The sequence below is a fragment of the Cololabis saira genome, chromosome 17, assembly GCF_033807715.1.
Source record: "Cololabis saira isolate AMF1-May2022 chromosome 17, fColSai1.1, whole genome shotgun sequence".
NCBI lineage: Eukaryota > Metazoa > Chordata > Actinopteri > Beloniformes > Belonidae > Cololabis > Cololabis saira.
The window spans coordinates 6,292,756-6,312,119 of NC_084603.1; the positions used below are offsets into that span (position 1 = coordinate 6,292,756).

The 19,364-nt window shown below is 42.2% G+C and overlaps 1 protein-coding gene across 1 annotated transcript; it reads right to left on the bottom strand.

Annotated features, from left to right (window-relative positions):
* Nucleotides 1-1,059: 1,059 nt before the first annotated feature.
* thbs2a (thrombospondin 2a) lies at nt 1,060-18,790 on the bottom strand. The gene is made up of 23 exons (XM_061745922.1): nt 18,603-18,790; nt 18,161-18,229; nt 17,383-17,936; nt 16,869-16,953; nt 14,423-14,622; nt 13,105-13,245; nt 12,924-13,017; nt 12,440-12,610; nt 11,505-11,681; nt 10,751-10,924; nt 10,420-10,547; nt 10,179-10,331; nt 8,816-9,034; nt 8,614-8,721; nt 7,619-7,778; nt 7,403-7,521; nt 7,091-7,325; nt 5,147-5,374; nt 4,035-4,306; nt 3,860-3,957; nt 3,653-3,792; nt 3,186-3,216; nt 1,060-2,863 (listed from the first exon to the last, which is right to left on the bottom strand). Exons 2-23 carry the CDS (start codon nt 18,222-18,224, stop codon nt 2,860-2,862), a joined length of 3,555 nt encoding a protein of 1,184 aa, XP_061601906.1. The 5' UTR covers nt 18,225-18,229; nt 18,603-18,790; the 3' UTR covers nt 1,060-2,859.
* Between the last annotated feature and the right edge of the window lie 574 nt (nt 18,791-19,364).

Below are 19,364 nucleotides of genomic sequence, written 5' to 3' on the forward strand. Positions count from 1 at the left end.
TAATGTGTATGATTCTACATCTTGACAGTTTTGTTTTTTTTTGCTGTTAAGCAGCTAATAACTCCTGGTGTTTGAAAGTGTCACCCTGCAAATAAAAGACTCCAATACACTTCTCATTTCATGTCATTTTATTTATCAATAATGGTCTTGGCCAATTGTGTGAACCTCCCTGAGAGGAATATGGATTATGAAGAGCAAACGGTGTCAGAGCTGTGACATCATCATTAGGACGAATGCTCAGTCCGTCGAAGCAGGAACTTTCTACATTCATTTATGTTTAAAAATCATGTAATCATGAACTGTTGACTGTTTTTAGTCTATGCCATAGAACTAACCTGCCAGCATTCATTCATTTTGTATGTAAAAATTTTGATTGGAAATGTATCTAGCAGCTGATACTTATCAATTCAGTGAAATGAAACAAAACAAAAAAATAATTTGAAACGTGATGGGGAATAAGTCATAAATATCATAAAGTTTCAAATACTGGGTAGCGTTATGTTGTTTGATAGCCGAACAACATATCTGCTTCCTAAAACTGAATATACCTCCGGCTGATCCAATTTAGCATCAACCAAAAAGAAAGCGAGGAAAAGCAAGTATAGTCAAGGATTGTTTCATTTGCACACGCCAACAATGTAAATCTTCTTCCTTTGCCTCTAATGCCATCCCTCCATACCCTGCACTCCGTACTCCTCTGTAAGTTCACAGGGATCTGGACCGTAGCAGGAAACCACAGTATCTGGAGAAAACCCACACACGCATGAGGAAGACCATGCACACTCTTGACAGAAAGCTGGCACACCCATTAATGCACTTGTTAGGGTGCATTTGGTTGGACAAAGCATGTTGGTCATTTGAAAGACGTGTATTACCGATTTCCAAAAATGAAAAAAGTTTGACCCTACAATGACCTGCTGACCCATCCAGGGTGTACCCCACCTCTCACCCATGGGATAGGCTCCAGGAGATCGTATAGCGTATAGAGAAGAAGGATGTATGAACGGAAGTATGACCATGACTTTAATACCATTATATTCATGCACACAGTCGACAGAATGGTGTAGAAGTGTTTTATTTATGAAACAGAACAATCTTCAACACATGTCTGTAGAAAATGTGTATCTAACAAAAGTATACAAAAACATTTACATGTTGTGCAATGCAAACTGTTGGGTAAATAAAGAAAAATGGAAACCTAACATGGAAGGACATGAGGAGACTCAATCAAGTTACACGCTGACGTTTGTTTGATCCACACCACACAGTCACACACTCACACTTAGTCTCCGAACACCTTCATCTGGAGGCTTTTCCACTAATACAGTGAAGTTTCACAATATCTATAAATGATACCTATATCATGTCAATGAAAATGTATTTTGTATAAAACATTTTCACTGTATTTCATGGTCACAAATCCGATACACAGAAAATTCAGCGGCGTGTACATTACACCAGGTTCACTAAGGTGCCTAAAAGGAAAAGGTTTAGCACCCAGTTTTAACGAGGGGCCTGCTAGAGAAATAATGGTAGAATGAATCAAAAATATTACACTAGTATATCACTCTGAGGATAAGGAAGCCCTAGGTGAAACTAAACTACTAGAGGGGTATATCATGAAACTGGTTCAACACACTCAGGCCTGCTTTGAGAGCGGCAGCTCGAGAAACTTTAAGGTCACAAGATCTCTGCTTCTGGCTCTCTGTGCGTGGCATGCGTCATTTTGCTCAAATTCTTGAGTTTTGCCAGGAATAAAATTATAATGGTCTGGTCATGCGCTCTCACTTTAGGCAAACGGTGCAAATACTTTTGATTGGAGGCGATAATTAAATGAATTATAAATAATAGGAGAAACACATGGTGCACAAACTAATCCAAAGTGGTATGCCGACGCTGTGGCTTCATCATTCCTTTTACAAATGTGAGATATGTCATGTAAAATTTAAAACCAGATTACTCAAAAAGTTGAATTAAGGGACAAATTGAAACATAAGCTGCTCTGGACCAGGTTAAATCAGCATGGTGCTGTATCCAGGTGGAAAGAGAGGCACTTGGGAATCACTGACAGACTTAGCTAGTCCACCCATCTCACTTCGTAGTTTACCCCTCAAAATGAACTTCTTTCACGTCCATAGACGTCTGCTGCACTTATCCATGAGATTACTTTAAGGCCACTTTATATTCCTCTGAAAGATTTGAAAAACTAACAAAGAAGTGCATTACAACACACACAAAAAGATCTAACCATATTGTAATGAGTTATCTTGACATTTGTGATATTCAGTTATATGTGTCAGTGTAAACAAATAAATAAATTATTTACAAAACTAGCAAAAAATTCAAACAAAACAAAACGGGCGAGGCTTAAATAATTTACAAAAGAAATTATAGTACAGTCTTAGTATAAACATCTTTGGCAATATTGAAATTGTTCACTCAAGTTCTCTATTGAAAAATGCATTTAGGATTAAAAAGAAGTTGGAGAAACAGAGATGGACTAAATGATTTATGACAGGAAAAACAAGCTGCAGTGTGTAGGGAATCCCCATACAGCGTGTATGTGGTTGCACAATGAATTCAAAAACGTAGAATAGGTACATTAGTTATGATTAGATATTCTGCAAAGGCTCTTTAAAATGTTCTCCGCCATCAGTTTTTCTTTCTCGGGAAATGCGTACAAGTCGCAAGGGAGACTGAAATGTGCCCCGATATTATCTCCAGTCCGTGGATCAAGGCAAAGCATGCAAGTGTGCAAAGTCCCGTTTACGTTGAAATGGCCCCAGCAGAGATGTGATGTTTGGTTTGAGAGATTCTTGTCTTTTGCCGTCTGATGTTTTTCTACCCAGCTTGGTTCAGTTATCTGCAGGAAAATTGAGAGAACAGCTTCCATTATCGCCACATTCAGGATCAAAAATCAGATCCTCAGTGAGACTCACACAAGACTCACAAAAGTGCAGGAAGAACGTGTGCAATGTGGCCATTAAGAAGCGTGTCATCACAAACGTAGCCGTGATCGTGACAGAGAGCTGCAGGCTTGATTTTTTCCCTGTTTTAGTTTTCAGCACAAAATCTTAGGGCCTTGACTGACTCGCAAGACCTCTCACAATGCGTCTGCGGCATTGTACGCAGGCAAGCTCACGAGTGTCAGACAACACACAACACATAAATCCTCTTACAATTACCTTGTGAACACTGTTGGAAACTCCGGCTTATCTGAAGTTTGAAAAAGATGTTGACAGTTTTCAGATCTGAATACATTTGTTAGGGATGGAGAGGGATTTCCCTCCCATTGTCTGATCTTAAACACTTATCAGTGTAGCTAGATCACATTACACATGCCCCACAATAAACACAGATATTTGCAGCAGTTGTTTAAACATCTGCATATGTGGTCATTAGAAAAATATCTTTTGCTTCAGTGATGTATGTTTTCCTTGAATTAACTTGTGGCCATTTATATTTGCAAGTGATTTATTTTAATTAGAAAAGTACCCGTAATTATCCTTCTTTCAAAACATCCTAAACACAGTGACAGCTGCCGACTTTGTGTTCAAAAAGAAGCTTGAAAAAAAAAAAGATCTAATTTGGTTTCTGCTTGTCATGAGCCATTTTCTCAAAAGAAATTGTAGCACAACGAAAAAATACTCACCTCTACAATCATACTTGAGATCGGAGAAGAAGACCAACTCTTGCGAGAAGACGAACAAGCCTAACCTGCCACCGGCAAATGTCTTGTCATAGATTGGTCCAGAGTCAGCCATGATCTGTTTGCCCTCGTAGACCACAACCCTGCACAACGGCAACTGTTAACTTTTTGCAGTGACAGACTGACTGACAAACAGACGGACTGATTTACCTTATAAAACCAGTCTTTGGTCTGTGGATGAGATGCCACCTGTAAGCTGTGTAATCCTTCCAGCCGATGTTTTTGGGGTCATGCCACAGAGTGCGCACCTGTAAAAACAGTGAATTACATTGAATGTAACAAAACCCTTAAAAACAGATCTCACAGCGTCTGGATTGCATCCCACCTGTCCCGCAGTGTTGCCCGTGTGCCACAAAGCGTTCCTGAGGTTTTCCCCAGTTCCCGTGGTGGAGTTGACAACTTTGAGCGAAACGCCCGAGACGCCAAAAGCCTTGGAGGGCTTGTCCTCCCAGTAGGTCTGCGTGATCTGCTTCCACATCACCACGTAGAAGCGCCCGCTCGACTGGTAGCTGAACACAAAGCCGGCATAGTCGTCGTCCCTGTCCGTGTTCACGTACATCGTTCCACTGAAGTCCACAGCGATGAACTCATCAAACCCTGTGATGAGGAAGAGAAAATACAAGCGCTGCAACTAGGGATGGGCGGTATGGACTAAAAAATGTATCACGATAATTTCTGGCATTTATCCTGATAATGATAAAAATGACGATAAAAAAAAATACCAATTCAATTCCACCTTTGTAACTATAAATATATCTCCACATTCAGTCTTTGGAGCCCCAAAAACACTGCTCTAAAAGATACTAAATGCTACTAAACTACACCAATTAAATGTAATTAATAAAAAACAATTAAATTAGTTACACCTTTACTGCAAAACTGTAATGACTCCTCTCTCTCAGATCTTTCTTTCTTTCTTTCTTTGTTTCTTTCCTTCTTTCTTTCTTTCTTTCTTTCTTTGTTTCTTTCTTTCTTTCTTTCTTTCTTTCTTTCTTTCTTTCTTTCTGGCTCATATCTTTCTTTCTTTCTTTCTTTCTGGCTCATATCTTTCTTTCTTTCTGGCTCATATCTTTCTTTCTTTCTTTCTTTCTTTCTTTCTTTCTTTCTTTCTTTCTGGCTCCTTTCTTTCTTTCTTTCTTTCAGGCTCATATCTTTCTTTCTGGCTCATTTCCTTCCTTCCTTCCTTCCTTCCTTCCTTCCTTCCTTCCTTCCTTCCTTCCTTCCTTCCTTCCTTCCTTCCTTCCTTCCTTCCTTCCTTCCTTCCTTCCTTCCTTCCTTCCTTCCTTCCTTCCTTCCTTTTACGTTGTGCGTGGATTTACCATGGGGAATTTTTTGACGGTTTATCGTGAACGGTAAAATATCGCCCATTCCTAGCTGCAACTTGCTGCAGGGGTCCAAAATATGTTGAAATGAATGAGTTGCATGTGTGCTGCTCACCGACGGCAATGCCCGGGTCAGAGTTGGCGGTCTGCACCAACTCTTTGCCCTGGTGTCTGACCACCCAGTTGGGATCAATCTGGGTGGTTCCTTTAGGATCCAGGTGGACCATCTGGAACTTCCGGAAGTCCGTGATACTGATGGCATTGTTCTCAGGACACACGTCCAGGATATCTGGGATGCTGTCATTATCAAAGTCATCTTTGCAGGCATCCCCTCTTCCATCGCCTGAATAAAAAGAAGAAAGAAAAAAAAAAAGACGTGACTAAGGTTGACCTTATTCTGCATGGGATGGAAAAATATTGAGCTCAAGCGAGTAATAAAGTATCATAATACTCCCACTGGCGTGGCTGTTGAGGAGTTCCTCCAAGTCAACGTGAAGAATGAATGGAAACCTAACAATTCCTCCCAGGAATCTGGTTTTAATACCGGTGCCAAGTCCACTAAAGCAAACCAGCCATCTTTTTAATGCTGTGACAACTTCCACTGATAGTTGTAAGTATATGAAGCCTGAAGACTATTAGAGTTGGACTCCAGGCCAGCAACTTAGGAAGAAAAGACTGCCAGGGGCTAATGAGGACCACTGCGTGGAAGTAGCTAGTTAACTTCTGTCACCAGCTTTGTTATTGCACAAGGCGCTCTAACGATTGTATCAAATAAACACCATGTGACAGGCTTTGAAGAGTGTGAAGGCTTCGGTGTCCAGAGCATTCCCCCCTTTATGGTATGTTTCCAATAACAGACAGCAGTTAAAACTCCAGGTAACCCTGCATAAATTGCCCACTGTGGATTAATCATGAGCGAAAGCTTAAAGGAAATAAAAACTTCACAACCTGGCATGTGCCCTATTAACTAGCTCACTAAAGTCATGCGGAATGACCTCACCCCTACCAGCCCAGTCGTTGGCTCCTTCCACAGACACCACATTTCACACCTGCTGCAGTGATACTAAAGAGGTTTTTCCATAAAGAGGGTCAGTCCAGCTCTTTTTCTTTTCTTTTTTTTTATTTGGTTTCATACTGTAAATAATACAATCTCCACTGAATGTAGAAACACTGCAAACCGCTGACCACAGCAGCATCTACTTAAGGTTAGCAGATCCCAGAATGAAATGCAACTTTGCTTCAATAAATATTTCCCGTAATGCCAAATTATATATATAAGATCTAAGATCATGAATGTAGTAAGTATTAGGGCTGAGCGATATATCGAGATTTTAATATATATCGATATATTTTCAAACGCGATATGGTACGAGACAATATCGTTTATATCGATTTAATTTATTTTATTTTTTTATTTTTTTTATGATTTTGATATAGCTTATTTTGTGACAAATTGACTTGAATGTTTTACTTGAGATTTGCACAAATGTTTTGTTATTTGCACAACTGTCAACCTCAGTGGAAAAGTCTGCCTGTTACTGTCTACATTGTATTAATTGCACAGTGTATTTTAATTTAATTGTTATGCAGGAAAGGGATATTTGTTTTATTTTATTCAAGAAGCATTTTTATTCTATGTATGCAGGCAGTTTATTTTTATTTCATTTGTTTTATACATTTTGATATTGTGCAGACCTCTGTTAATAAATGTACCTGTGTGACATTTGGCACGAGGCTTTGTATTAGAACTGACTGTTTTTTTAAGGGTTTGCCTCAGAAAAAAATGAAGCCAACAGAGATGCTATGCTATAATGCTTTGGAGGAAACCCCAATTATGTCACAGAAAAAATATCGATATATATCGAGTATCGCCATTCAGCTAGAAAATATCGAGATATGACTTTTGGTCCATATCGCCCAGCCCTAGTAAGTATTTTTCTAGGCATGTATGTATAACTAACACTCAGACCTGCTTTTTCAGGGCCACAGCAATGGGACAGATATTACTCTGCTGGGCTCTCCGTGGGAGCTTTAAACACTTGAAATGTCACATCCTTACCATCGGCGTCCACCTGGTCTGGGTTGGGTGTGAGTCTGCAGTTGTCCTTGTCATCAGGTATCCCGTCATTGTCATCATCATAGTCGCACGCGTCTCCTTTTCCGTCTTTGTCGTGATCCGCCTGGTTGGCATTTGCCACGTAGGGACAGTTGTCTAAATTGTTCTGATGGCCGTCTTCGTCAATGTCCTGGTTATTGTCGCACTGATCTCCAACCAGATCGTTGTCTGTGTCAGTCTGTTGGACAAATACAAGAATGAACACTTCATGTACTGACAGATACGATGATACTAATTGTAATTTAGGGGCCCTACCTGGTCCGGGTTATGAAGCATGGGACAGTTGTCACACTGGTCCCCGACTCCATCCATGTCCGTGTCCTTTTGCTCCGAGTTGTAGACGTAGGGGCAGTTGTCACTCTCATTAAGAATTCCTGTGAAAGAAAAATACGTTATTTGATGATAATATCTTCTGAACTGAAATAATAAGTATAATGAAAATGAGTTGTCATTAAAGCATTGCTAATTTACCATCTCCATCAATGTCCACTGCACAGGCGTCCCCTTCTCCGTTATGATCAGTGTCTATTTGTGCCGGGTTGTGATCGTAAGGACAGTTGTCACAGCGGTCACCAACTTCATCCTTATCAAAGTCGAACTGGCGAGGATTGTAAAGGAGGGGACAGTTGTCCTGCGAAGGAAAAGATGCGCTTATTAAGGAGCTGTTTAATATCTAAGCTTGGAGTGAAAGCTGAATATGCTTGTAGAGGGTTAATTTACATAAGCTGGTCAAGGTTTTTCACTCCAGGTAATATAAAACTGTGAATCTTTTTTTTCCATTATATTTTGTATATATATATATATATATATATATATATATATATATATATATACCATATTTTCTGGACTATAAGCCGCACCTGTATATAAGCCGCATCCGCTCTATTTTTAAAAAAATAATTAAAAAAAGATATACAAGCCGCACCTGTATATAAGCCGCATCCGCTCTATTTAAAAAAAAAAAAAGAAGATATTTAGCCGCAGATATTTCTGTTGTTAGATTAGATATTTACTACATGTACAGAAGGATTTTGAACTGTAAATGATGTACATGTTTGTACCTAAATAGATCCTTTCCTAACCGTGTCTTTTAACACGGCAGCAACTTTGCTGATTAAAAAGGGACAGAACCAAGAGAAAATAACCGGTATTTATTTATCTGTTTGAAATCTGCTTCTACTTCTATCTGCTAAAGAAGAAGTAGCGTATTCTTCTTTGCATTTATTTTGTCTTAGTTTTGATTTTAATTCTGGTTAGAGCACCCCGAGCGGTGGAAAAAAATCCACAGAATAGTATACCTATTCTACCTTTGTATAAGCCGCATGGTTCAAAACCTATGAAAAAAGTAGTGGCTTATAGTCCAGAAAATACGGTATATATATACACTTAGCGAAAGAAGGGTATAGTGATAGAAATTAAGTGTTAGGTTTAAGATTTTAAGATTTAGGTATTTTAAAGTGTCTTACCCTTTCATCCAGAATTCCATCGTTGTCATCATCTTTGTCGCAAGCATCTCCTTGGCCGTCTTTGTCAAAGTCTTCTTGTCCGGAGTTTGGAAGATTCGGACAGTTGTCCTGAAACAGAACCAGGAAGTTCCTAAGTTTTGCCAGCTGAGTTTGGTGTCAGCGTCAAATCAGCAACATCAGCCATGTCAACTGCTAAAAATACCTTATGGCAGTGAGACGTGGTGTTTGCACTACACACAAGGTTCTGATTGGGCCATCCATCCAAGTCCGAGTCTTCACCGCAAATGAAGCCGTCTCCGGCGTAACCGGTTCGACACTCACATTTGTACATGGGATCACTGAAGTGGCTGATGTAGATGCATTCGGCATATCTGTGACAGCTGTGGGTCTTGTCCTTGCACGGGTTCTCTGGCTCACACACCTAAAAGAAACGAAGAGGAGAGGTAAAACAGTTTATAAGATGTACAACAAGAACTGGATCTACTGCATGACCCATATCTTAAAACTTTAAACACAGTTTAACCAACTGATTTGTTCAAATCAGGATTGATGTCTACTATCATTCAAGGAAAGAGCTTGCCCTTTTTAGAGTAGGGCCTACTTTGAAATTATGGAAAAAGCCAAAGTGTGGCCACTTGTGGGAATGGTTAAGTTCATATGATCTGATTTGATTTCATCATTTGATGATGACCTACTTCCTACTTCCGCCGCTTTTACGGGTTGAGTCATTCAAAACAACCAAACACTATCAGAAGATGAATGCAACAACAGTTTAAATGCAGTTCCATGAGCTCATGGTGCTGCAATCACAGACCTTGATCAAAACTAGGAACTGGAGTCTCTTAATGTAATCAATGACACCTTAAATCAGTTAGCCAAATTGAGGCATCCTGTTCCAGGCAGGCGGCTGCAGAGGCCGATGGTTTACCACATGTTTGATGAGGGATGTTAGGAAATGGATGCAGAATGCATTTATCACATTTCCAGGTGGTCCGTACATTTGTACCAGAAAAGAAAACAGCTGTTGTCCAATCAAGTATGACATATATGACATGTCATACGCGAATATGCGCATCAAACATGTAGCAGTGATGACTTAATTTCATTTTGTTGCAATGAAGAGCTCTGATCCGTTCAGAATCTACAATTGAAATAGAAACACCAAAATGTGTTCAATCTGACTCTGATCTTACCACAACCAGATATGTGTAACATATGGCTGCTGTTAGGATTTGTCCCACCCCTGCGTGCTGATACTGCATCAGAGTGAGTCACCTTTACACATCATTGCCTTCCCTTCAATACTCTACAAACAGCATTCATGAAATAAATGAAGCTCCTAAATCATCCGAACTGCTGCGCCTTCAGTCGTTTATAAATTTGGATCTGACATACAAAAATCCAGGCAGCTGCTTTTGAAAAAAAAAAAAAAAATGCCTAGGAGCTATAGATCCGCACCATATCCCTCACTCTTACCGCTTTCACTTCTTCAAGACTACCCCAGTTTAAGCGGCACCGCACCAGAGGTCTGTTGAAGGCACTAAATGAGAGTAGCGCCAACTCACTTGTTTGTTCTTCTTGGCAGCGTCCACTCCCATACCGAAAGGCTGGGTGCCCTTGTAGCGCTTGGGACAGGGCAGGCAGTGGAAACCTGGATCAGTGTTGACGCAGCGCTGCGTTCCACTTACTTTGTAGCAAACATCAGACACCATGTCACACTAGGAAAAGGAAAAAAGTGCATCAGCAAAATTCAAAGAAACGCATGAATAAATGAAGTCTCAAAAAAAAGAATGGCTTTATTTTCACCTCATTAATGTCCTCACAATGAGTACCATTTCCACGGAAACCGGCAGGGCATGGGCCACACTCCCAGGACCCGTCTGCAGAACTGCTGCAATCCACTCCCCCAAAGCACGGGTTAGACAGACAACCATCTGTGACGAGAATGGAAAATAAGCTTATGTAAACACGAATGTACTGGCATAGTTTGTGTCCTAACTGTCCAACTTGAATGTTTATTTATTTTTTATCTCATCTTTATCCCCAGAATGACTGTCTTCTTAGTCATAAAACTAAGTGAAACGATGTGCTTTTGGTTAAATGGCTGAAACCATCGGCTGAAGTTTCCGATGCTCACCGATAGGGCAGTCTCTCTTGTTGCAGCTGTCACTGTCGTTGGCCTCGCCGACACACTTCTTGCCACCGTACTGAGGTTGAGGACTGTTGCACTCACGCGAGCGGCTTTTGATTCCACCTCCGCAGGTTGCAGAGCAGGTTGCCCATGGAGACCACGGTCCCCAACCACCATCAACTGAAAAGATTCACACGTTAGATATGCAATGCCTTGGAAAAGGATAATCACCCCCATTAGTGTATTTCCTATTTTGTTGCATTACAACCTGTAGCCCCACAAACCTGGAAAGTGGCAAGAAAATAAAGTTCATCTTCGACTGTAAAGAAAAGGAAAGAAAAAAAAAAACAAAAGATGCCATACTTTTTTTTTGCAATTTGCAATTTTTTTCACTTTTAAAGCTGGAGAGTTGTGCTGATATAATCATATAATCTCCCCAAAACCAAGTTCAATTACAAATTGTAAGGCAACAAAATATGAAGAATTCAAAGGATGAGAATGCCGCCACATGACATTGAACTTCATTGCTTAGAATTTTCAGTGTTTCATTTCTAAAAGGAAAGATGAGAGTTTGGAACTTGATCCTGCAAGAAAAAAACATACTGAGCTGATTTTGGTCAACATTTCCTGAGAGATTGACAGGAGGCCACACCGGAATTTTGCCTGAGGGGAGCCAAAGGCTCATCATCGGCTACATGTCCTGGTTGCTGAAAAGGAGATCCTGCGTTTGAAAAATCACCCCCTTCACTGACATACTCACTTGGACACGGTTTGGCAGTGCAGCTCTGAGTCTCCCTCCCACTTCCTTCACAGTCTTTGCCCCCAAGCTGTGGTACCGGAGCGTTGCAGTGGCGTATCCTGGTGATCTGTCCTTCCCCGCAGGTTACGGAGCAGGACGACCATGGAGACCACAAGCTCCACCCTCCGTCCTGGCGAACTGGGTATGAAACATGAAACGTTACTGGCAAAGAAATCCAAAACGCTTGCCACGTGCCATCCTCCATATTTCCATTTATATAAACAGTAATCAACTATATATTTTTCAAAAAAACAAAGACTAGAAGCCACCACATTCTGTAAACACTGCACGATATTGGAAACAGCTACTAAGCTTTCAGAGACTTTGTAAGATCCTCGTGCCAGTATTTATGTCACTGTGGGTAAACTATCTCCTTGTGGTTAGACTGATTTAGACTCTCACACGGCTTGAGTATAATGTTGGCTTCACGCAGTGGCACATGCTGATCCAATAACCGATCAAATACCCAATTTATCAGCTTCAGCCTCCAGCACAAATCTAGCAAAAGTGCGACACATCATCTGTGTTACATCCAACCTCAGCAGGGCAGTGGTGAGTCATTGGACTAAGGAACACCCTCTAATCCAGTGATTTATTTGGGATTAAGTCTGACTGGGCACACCCTTCAGCCCGACCATGTGATCGACGCATCCACCACACTCTTGTGACTTCAGACTTCAGAAGAGTGAACTTGGTGTTGTGGCCTTAAAAGGACCTCATCTCATGCTGAACTGAGCAGTGTTGTCTTTTCTTAAGCTCAATAATGTGCCCTCCACCCCCCTTCCCACATACCAATGTTTTTTTTACTATCACAGGGGCTGGGTCATGCTTAATTCAGTGCAGATTACCACTGAGACAGTGACTACTGGATGCCATAAGTCAAAAAAAGTCCTCACCACGGCTGTCACATTTGCCCAGGCTGCACTTGCGGGTCTGGATCGAGGCTCCCGTGCAGGGGTTGCTGGTAGCGTCACACGACCGTCCCCTCTGTTGGGTTCCTATCCCACAGGTGACCGTGCACTCCGTCCACTCTGACCAGGGGGACCAGCCATCTTCGCTGTCTTTAGCTGGAACAAGCAACGTCAAGTTTTCTTTTTTATTCAGTTTCAGTCCAAGGAAAAACTGCAACACCCTTTTGTGCAGCTATGTGAGTCTGTTAATCAAATGACTTCATCTGAGGAACAATAAGAGCTATTCTTAATGTCAATAAAAACATAGCTCACTCCAATAAACTGGTCGCAACAGTCTTGTGGTGCTGAAGTTTAATTCGCATGTTTTACTGTTTTATGGCAACACTGCTCCATCGATTTAAAAGGGCATCCATGCATGTGTTGTGTGCATGCTTGCGACTTCATTTATGAGGAGATCCCAAATACTCACGCATGCACACGGGGCAGCATTCGCCATCGATGAAAGAGGGGCTGGCGCAAGCCACTGGTGGGCAAGTAATCTGGTGACACACAATCTTGGACTCCTGCAAAAAAAAAAATCAGTGAAAATTACAAACACACCAGGGCCGTTGATCCCTTCAGTAAATGTGTGTAATTCTCTATGACATTACCTGGCAGGTACACTTAGTGCAGCTGTCTACTACCCAGTCTTCCTTGTCCTCAAACAGACGGCCGTCCTGCCAGCACATGTTTTTCTCTTTAGACTCCTTCATTCTCCCAAGGGCCTCTTTCATGACCGTGTTCTCCTCTGTCTGAACATACAACAACAGATTTGCGGTCAGGGAGGAGACAATTCACCAGCGATTAGGACACACTCACGAAAAAGCAGGACTACTGCCACTACTGGGGCAGAGCGAGTCGAGTGCTGACAAGCTGATTTTGTCCGAGATTCCTCTTCAAGTTTTTTTCGCTAAAAATCCTTCAACTTAATGTCTATCCTTCCATCATATTTATATCAGGGTTCAATGTCGCCCTGGGGGGGGAAACACGACCTAATCATTTTTGCATGACTTCTCAAGCGACTTGCGAAAGAAAAAAGAAAAAAAAAATCTGAAAATGTTTAAACTGATAAAATCAAAAGGTTATACCTCCACAAAAAAAAAAAACCTTCAAAGATTTATTGGCAGTACTTCATCTAACTGAAGTTTTTTTTCCGGCATTAAACTTCTTTACATCTCTATTGCTTCGGGGAAGACAGACCACGGAAATGTGCTGCTTAGTTATGCACATTGCAACCTCCAACCCACTTGGAGGATCTCTGACTTGACTCCTCAACACTTGGGAGCTGTCAGTCGATAAACTACTGCCAAGGATCCGTGCGCATGAGTGCGCGTGTTCGTCCTCCCGGATAGGGAAACAGCAGCGTGCAGAATAAGAGTCTGAGACACCACTCGATCTGGAAGAGCCTCAGGGACCCTTCTCATACCAGCTTCTTTTTTTCCCCCCCAAGGTTCATGCCCAGATTCTCTTATTGCTGGGAGGCTCCCAGAGGAAACACATGGGCTGTTTAAACAAAGCCAGACATTAGACTGGACCCATTCGCTGCCAGGGGAACACTTCCTATATCCACATGTAACATGTCATAAAATCTGTCTGACTCATGCTGCCTCAGATAGCAGGAGTCAAATGGGTTCAGCCACCAAAGGCCACTCTATAAACAGTCCTGTGGCTACTTACTGTTTGCTTTCAAACCAATATAGGTTACCTAGTAACCCAAATCAAGCCTCTTACTTTCTGACTGCATCATCATTCCAAAAATTTAAATGAATTCCCGTACACAAAGACGGCTTTTACAGCCATCCACAAAATGATCTTCTGAAATTCAAAACAGGCCCTGGCTTCTCTAAAACAAACACATGTCAGAGTTGGGTTGATTTAAACTAGCGATGAGAGAATCGGTCAAGCTACCACACTGATTTCCACACTTACCACTTTTTGCAAGCCATCAATAAGGTTGCTGACGACAACGCGCAGGCCTTTGAGCTCCTGGAACAAGGTGCTCAGCTCCTCACAGGAACGCTCGCACATCTCTGAGCCCAGGTCGTCCGTCTTCTGACCTATGATGTTGGTAGTGATGGACGGACTGACATCCACAATTTCTGTGCTCTCACTCACAATATTGGTATCATCTGGAAGATAGGAAAAGAACGAGGGGAATCAGAAAAGCGAGCACATGAAACCGCGATGGAATGATGAGATGGAGAGATAGGTTGGTATGGATGCAAGAATGGTGTTGAGGGATCAGAGTGGTTTCCTGTTTTTCTGGGGAGAAACAACAAAGTTGTAAATGCGGTGTTTATTCTGTTATCGCAACCAGATGTGTCTGAAATGGTGATGGTAACTCGACGTGCCAGAAATGACAACAGGTTTGGCGTTGGGATGGGGGAAGACCGGAGAGGATGGCACCGCTAAGCAGACATCTGGGTGTTCCTCGAGTCAAGAAAAAAAATGGTGACCATAAATCTCACTGACCTTTTAATGAGGGGAAACTCCCAAAAGACTGGGGTGACCACAGAGATGGAGTCACAAGAAATCTATCAAACTGATGGTCTTTTTGAGCCTTAGTAGCTCAAAACTAAAGACTAGAGTTACCTTTGTGTAGATAAGGGGGTGAAAATCCCTCAGTTGCAGCATTTTTTTTTTAACACTGTTGCTTTTAAATAGAACCTTTTCCTTCGGCGTGTACTATGAACGAGGTCACGACGGTTTACCACATGGCTGTTTGAAGGGCGTAATGAGGCTAAATGTTAAGTTTTCTTTGCACAATCGCTACATCTGGAGCAGGAGATCCAGCCAAGCGTAACGTGTCTGCCAGCTGTGATCTTTGTACAACAAAAACAGGCTACAGGTCACACGGCAGGACAGGGCAGCGCGTGTGGGTGGAGTTTGCAGTGAACCTTTTTGACATCATAACTACTACCCAACATGTATCTGAATCGACTGAACTCTAATTTATAATTCCACACTATATGACTCTATCATTTCAAAAATAAGCATACAGGAAAAAAAAGAAACGGATCAAAGCTCCTTGGAATTCCTGTCATTCGGCCAGTGCACAGTACTTATCTGCAACTGGTCTTGGAGCTGCCTATGCAAATTAATGAAGAATAATAGCAGGCTGGAGCCCCTAAATCAAGAAGTCATGCAAATAGCCCAGTGATGTCCCAATACGTTTTTATTTCCTCTTCAGTCTGCTGGAATCATTCAAATCTCACGAGTGCTCATCTGTGAAAGCATTTACACATTCTTCGCTCCCAAGTAGAGACTCTCCATTCTGTTGAAGTACACAGAGGAAAGGGTTTGAAAAAGAGCACGAAGCCGGGGTCATTTTCATGATGCTCATTAATGTCCAGTGTGACAGCTTTTATGAGTGTGGTTGGCGTGGGTTGGAGGATCACTGTGGGCATTAAACGCTCTGCCAGGGCGAGAGCTTGACCATTACCAGTCAGCATGCAGAGGACTTCAAGGCCTTGGTGACAAATTTCGCTGCGTTAGGTGGACTTCAATGCTTCTTGTGGCAACAGATGTCCGAAATGGAAAAAAAATAAAATGACACACTGCATATGGATTCACTTTGCCACAGCACACCAAAGACTCGGTTTCCATATCTGGTCACCATATTGGTTTCTTGCAAGAGATGGTTAAGTACAGACTTATACTGAGTTATCTGTGTCTTTGTCACGGTTGCTGCTCTTCGTGTGAGCCCTGCAAATGATCACGGGGTCCTTATTCTTCATGTGAGCATAGTTTCAGCTGAGCAAAGCAACCCAATCAGCCAATTTATGACCTCACCGTGCATGTGTCTGTGTGTGTGAGAGCAGCTGGAAGTAGGAGCTGTGAGCTCTGAAGTATAGCATTCACTCCCTTTTTCTAGTTTCTCTCCCAGGGGATTATCCCTAGACTACCGCCAATGGAAACAAATATAAGCATCTGTATCTCCTTTTGTTCACTGCTCGACCTGGAGCCACTGCATTGACGCCGCTATTTCCCCGAACATGAAGTGACCGTGGGGAAATCTCCCCACGTATTAAATCTGCAAACTTTCTGACCCATTTAACGCTAAATGAGCTAAATTCATGCAGAAGGGGAGAACAGACGACGCTAACGTGTTTGCTGTGGCCGATACCTAACGAAACACAGACACCGTGTGTTGGGGGATTGCATGTGAACAAGTTGCCAAGACACATCTGCAAGGTTTTAGGCTTGAAACAGTTTGCAAATATAATTAATCTGATTCATCCTTCGGGTTCTGAAAATCACATAAAACAGAAATGGTTTCCACTCATCCAGCAGAGCAGGGACTTTTGGAAGAATGCTGATTCAAACACCTTTTAGAAGAAAGGAGGGGGGGAAGAGAAAAAACCCTCCATCTCACCTTGCTTAATGACCTCGCAGCCTCTGCTTTGGAGGATGTCTTCCACTGCAGTGTCGAAGATGAAACGCACATTCTGAAGAAGGCCCTGTTAGTTAAGAAAACACGGTTACTGTCTAAATGACACATTTTGGAGACATTAAGGACACATTTCAGAATTGGCATTAGTCTATTTTGAAAAGAGTTCTGAAAAACACATTCATGCTGCATTCTGGAAACTTCTTGATCTCGATGCTCTCAATCACCCTCATTTTTACACGCAAGGGGGAAATTTAGATTCTAAATATGGAGTTTTTTCCACACCAAAAAAAAAAAACACAGAGACATGCAATATTGGGAAGAAAAGCGTTATGACTCTACTTCTGAGAAATGTTGTTTAATCTGAGCTATCATCACGCTAAGTAAAGACCACAGTGTTGTTTCTTGAGTTTCTTGAGGGGACAAATAGTGTAGAGAGAGTTCCCAGACTGTGTGTTTTCTTTGACCAGCTACAGCAGGAAGACACACTCTCTCTTACCCTGAAGTGGTTCTCCCGAATGGATCCCTTGGCAACATACATGCGGCTTCCCTCGGCCTTCAGGTGCTCGTAGAAAGGCTCGTCCAGGATGAAGCTGTCTATCAGGCTGCAGCCCACGAACAGGTTTGCATTCTCCCCGTGAATGTGAAGCATGATATTCTTCCACTGCGAGTCGGACAGGTCCACATCCTCAAATGAGACCACGTTCTGCGAGCCGTCCACCCAGTATACCAGGTCCAGAGTGTTGGCACGTCCATTAGACACGATCTCAAACTGCCGCCGGCCATCCAGGCCCTCCAGACCGATCAGGGTGCCCCGCGAGGTGCGGTCCTGCCGGATGCTGGCCTCGAACACAAAGCCCTCATTGTTTTGGATCTGTCGCAGTATTTGCTTTAGTACGGGGGCGCTTACAGGAGGCAGGTGGTCAAATCGGATGAAGCGGTAGGCAGGGGCATCAGTGTTTTGGCCCCGAAACTGTTTGGCCCCCAGAGTCTTACGTGTGATGTGACTGATTTCAAACAAGTCGAATGATGTCTCATCCTCCTGCTCACCATCTAGGAATAAGACAAAGAGTAATGAAAATAGAGAGTTAGGTCACTTTAGGGGGGAAAGAAACATTCACCTTCGTGGAGAATAAAAATCAGGATGGGGAAGAGAAAACAAATGGCAACATATTTAGTGAGATTAGACTTCTGTTTCAGAGATGGAGAGCTGCACAATAACTTATAACAATACAAACTTGTAACAAAAGACAGAAATCCACACATTTTCCACTCACCTTGAGCTAATGCTTGATGGAATGTAGTAAAGAGCAACAAGAGGAGGCTTCTCCTGAGTATCATATCTCCTTCATGGAAACAAATACAACTTTTTGTTAGTTAGTTTTTCGGTCTCACCTCTCGTTTCACACCCAGACTTAATTTTTGAGTTTGAACTTCCACCTCTCAGCAGGTGAAGAATTCAAAAAGATCATAAAACTGATGAAATAATGATGGCAAAATAATATTTTAACACCAAAACAAACTTTGCACCATAACAGGCTTTGCTTTGTAGATTATTAACCGGTAATAATAATAATAATAATAATAATAATAATAATAATAATAATAATAATAATAATAATAATAATAATAATAACAATAATAATAATAATAATGATTGCCTACCATAAATAGTTCAGATTTACATTTGTCCACACAAACTAAACAGTACTGACTTACCTGTTCTGTTTGAGTTTCTGACAGATATCCAGCAACAAGAAAAGAAAAGGACCGCTTTGAAACGAGAAAACGGCCAAGGGTTTGTTGACTGAGAGTGGTATCTCCTCGCAAGCCCCTGCCCCAGAAGCGTGTAAGTCCAGTGGGCTCTTACATCCAGCCTGCAGGACCTGCGGTGCAGCAGTGGCGGCTCCTGCAGCTGCCTCCTCTTTTATACGCGGCCGCGCGGAGCGCCTGTCAATCAGCCTTTTCTGCTCGCTCCTCACACTTATATAATTATTTTTTCCCATTGCGTAATTTTCTTATCCGCGGTCACAAACCGAGGCTGGTCTGATATGTGGCCCCCCCGTCCCACACCTCCCCGTTTCTCACCCCGATGCCCACCTTCCCGCAGCGACCGCTGCAGACTTAAGCCTGAATTATGGTTCTGCGTTAAATCGACGCAGAACCTTACGGCGTAGGGTGCGATGTAGCGGCGACATGCACCGTACGGTTCGCGTCGCCGCGTACCTACGGCGTAGGCTCTGCGTTGGTGTAACGCGGAACCATAAATCCGCCTTGAGGCACTTTCTCTGCGGAAGTGATGGGGCTCATTAACTCCAGATCTGGGATCCCTGAAGAAGGTGTAAAACATCCCTCACAGCAAAGTTGTGCACTATGTTGAATAGAATCATACGAGACTTTAGATACATTTCCCAGATATATGTAAAGATATTAAAGTACAGATTGTATTTGTCACACAAATTACAGCTGTAGTATTATGGA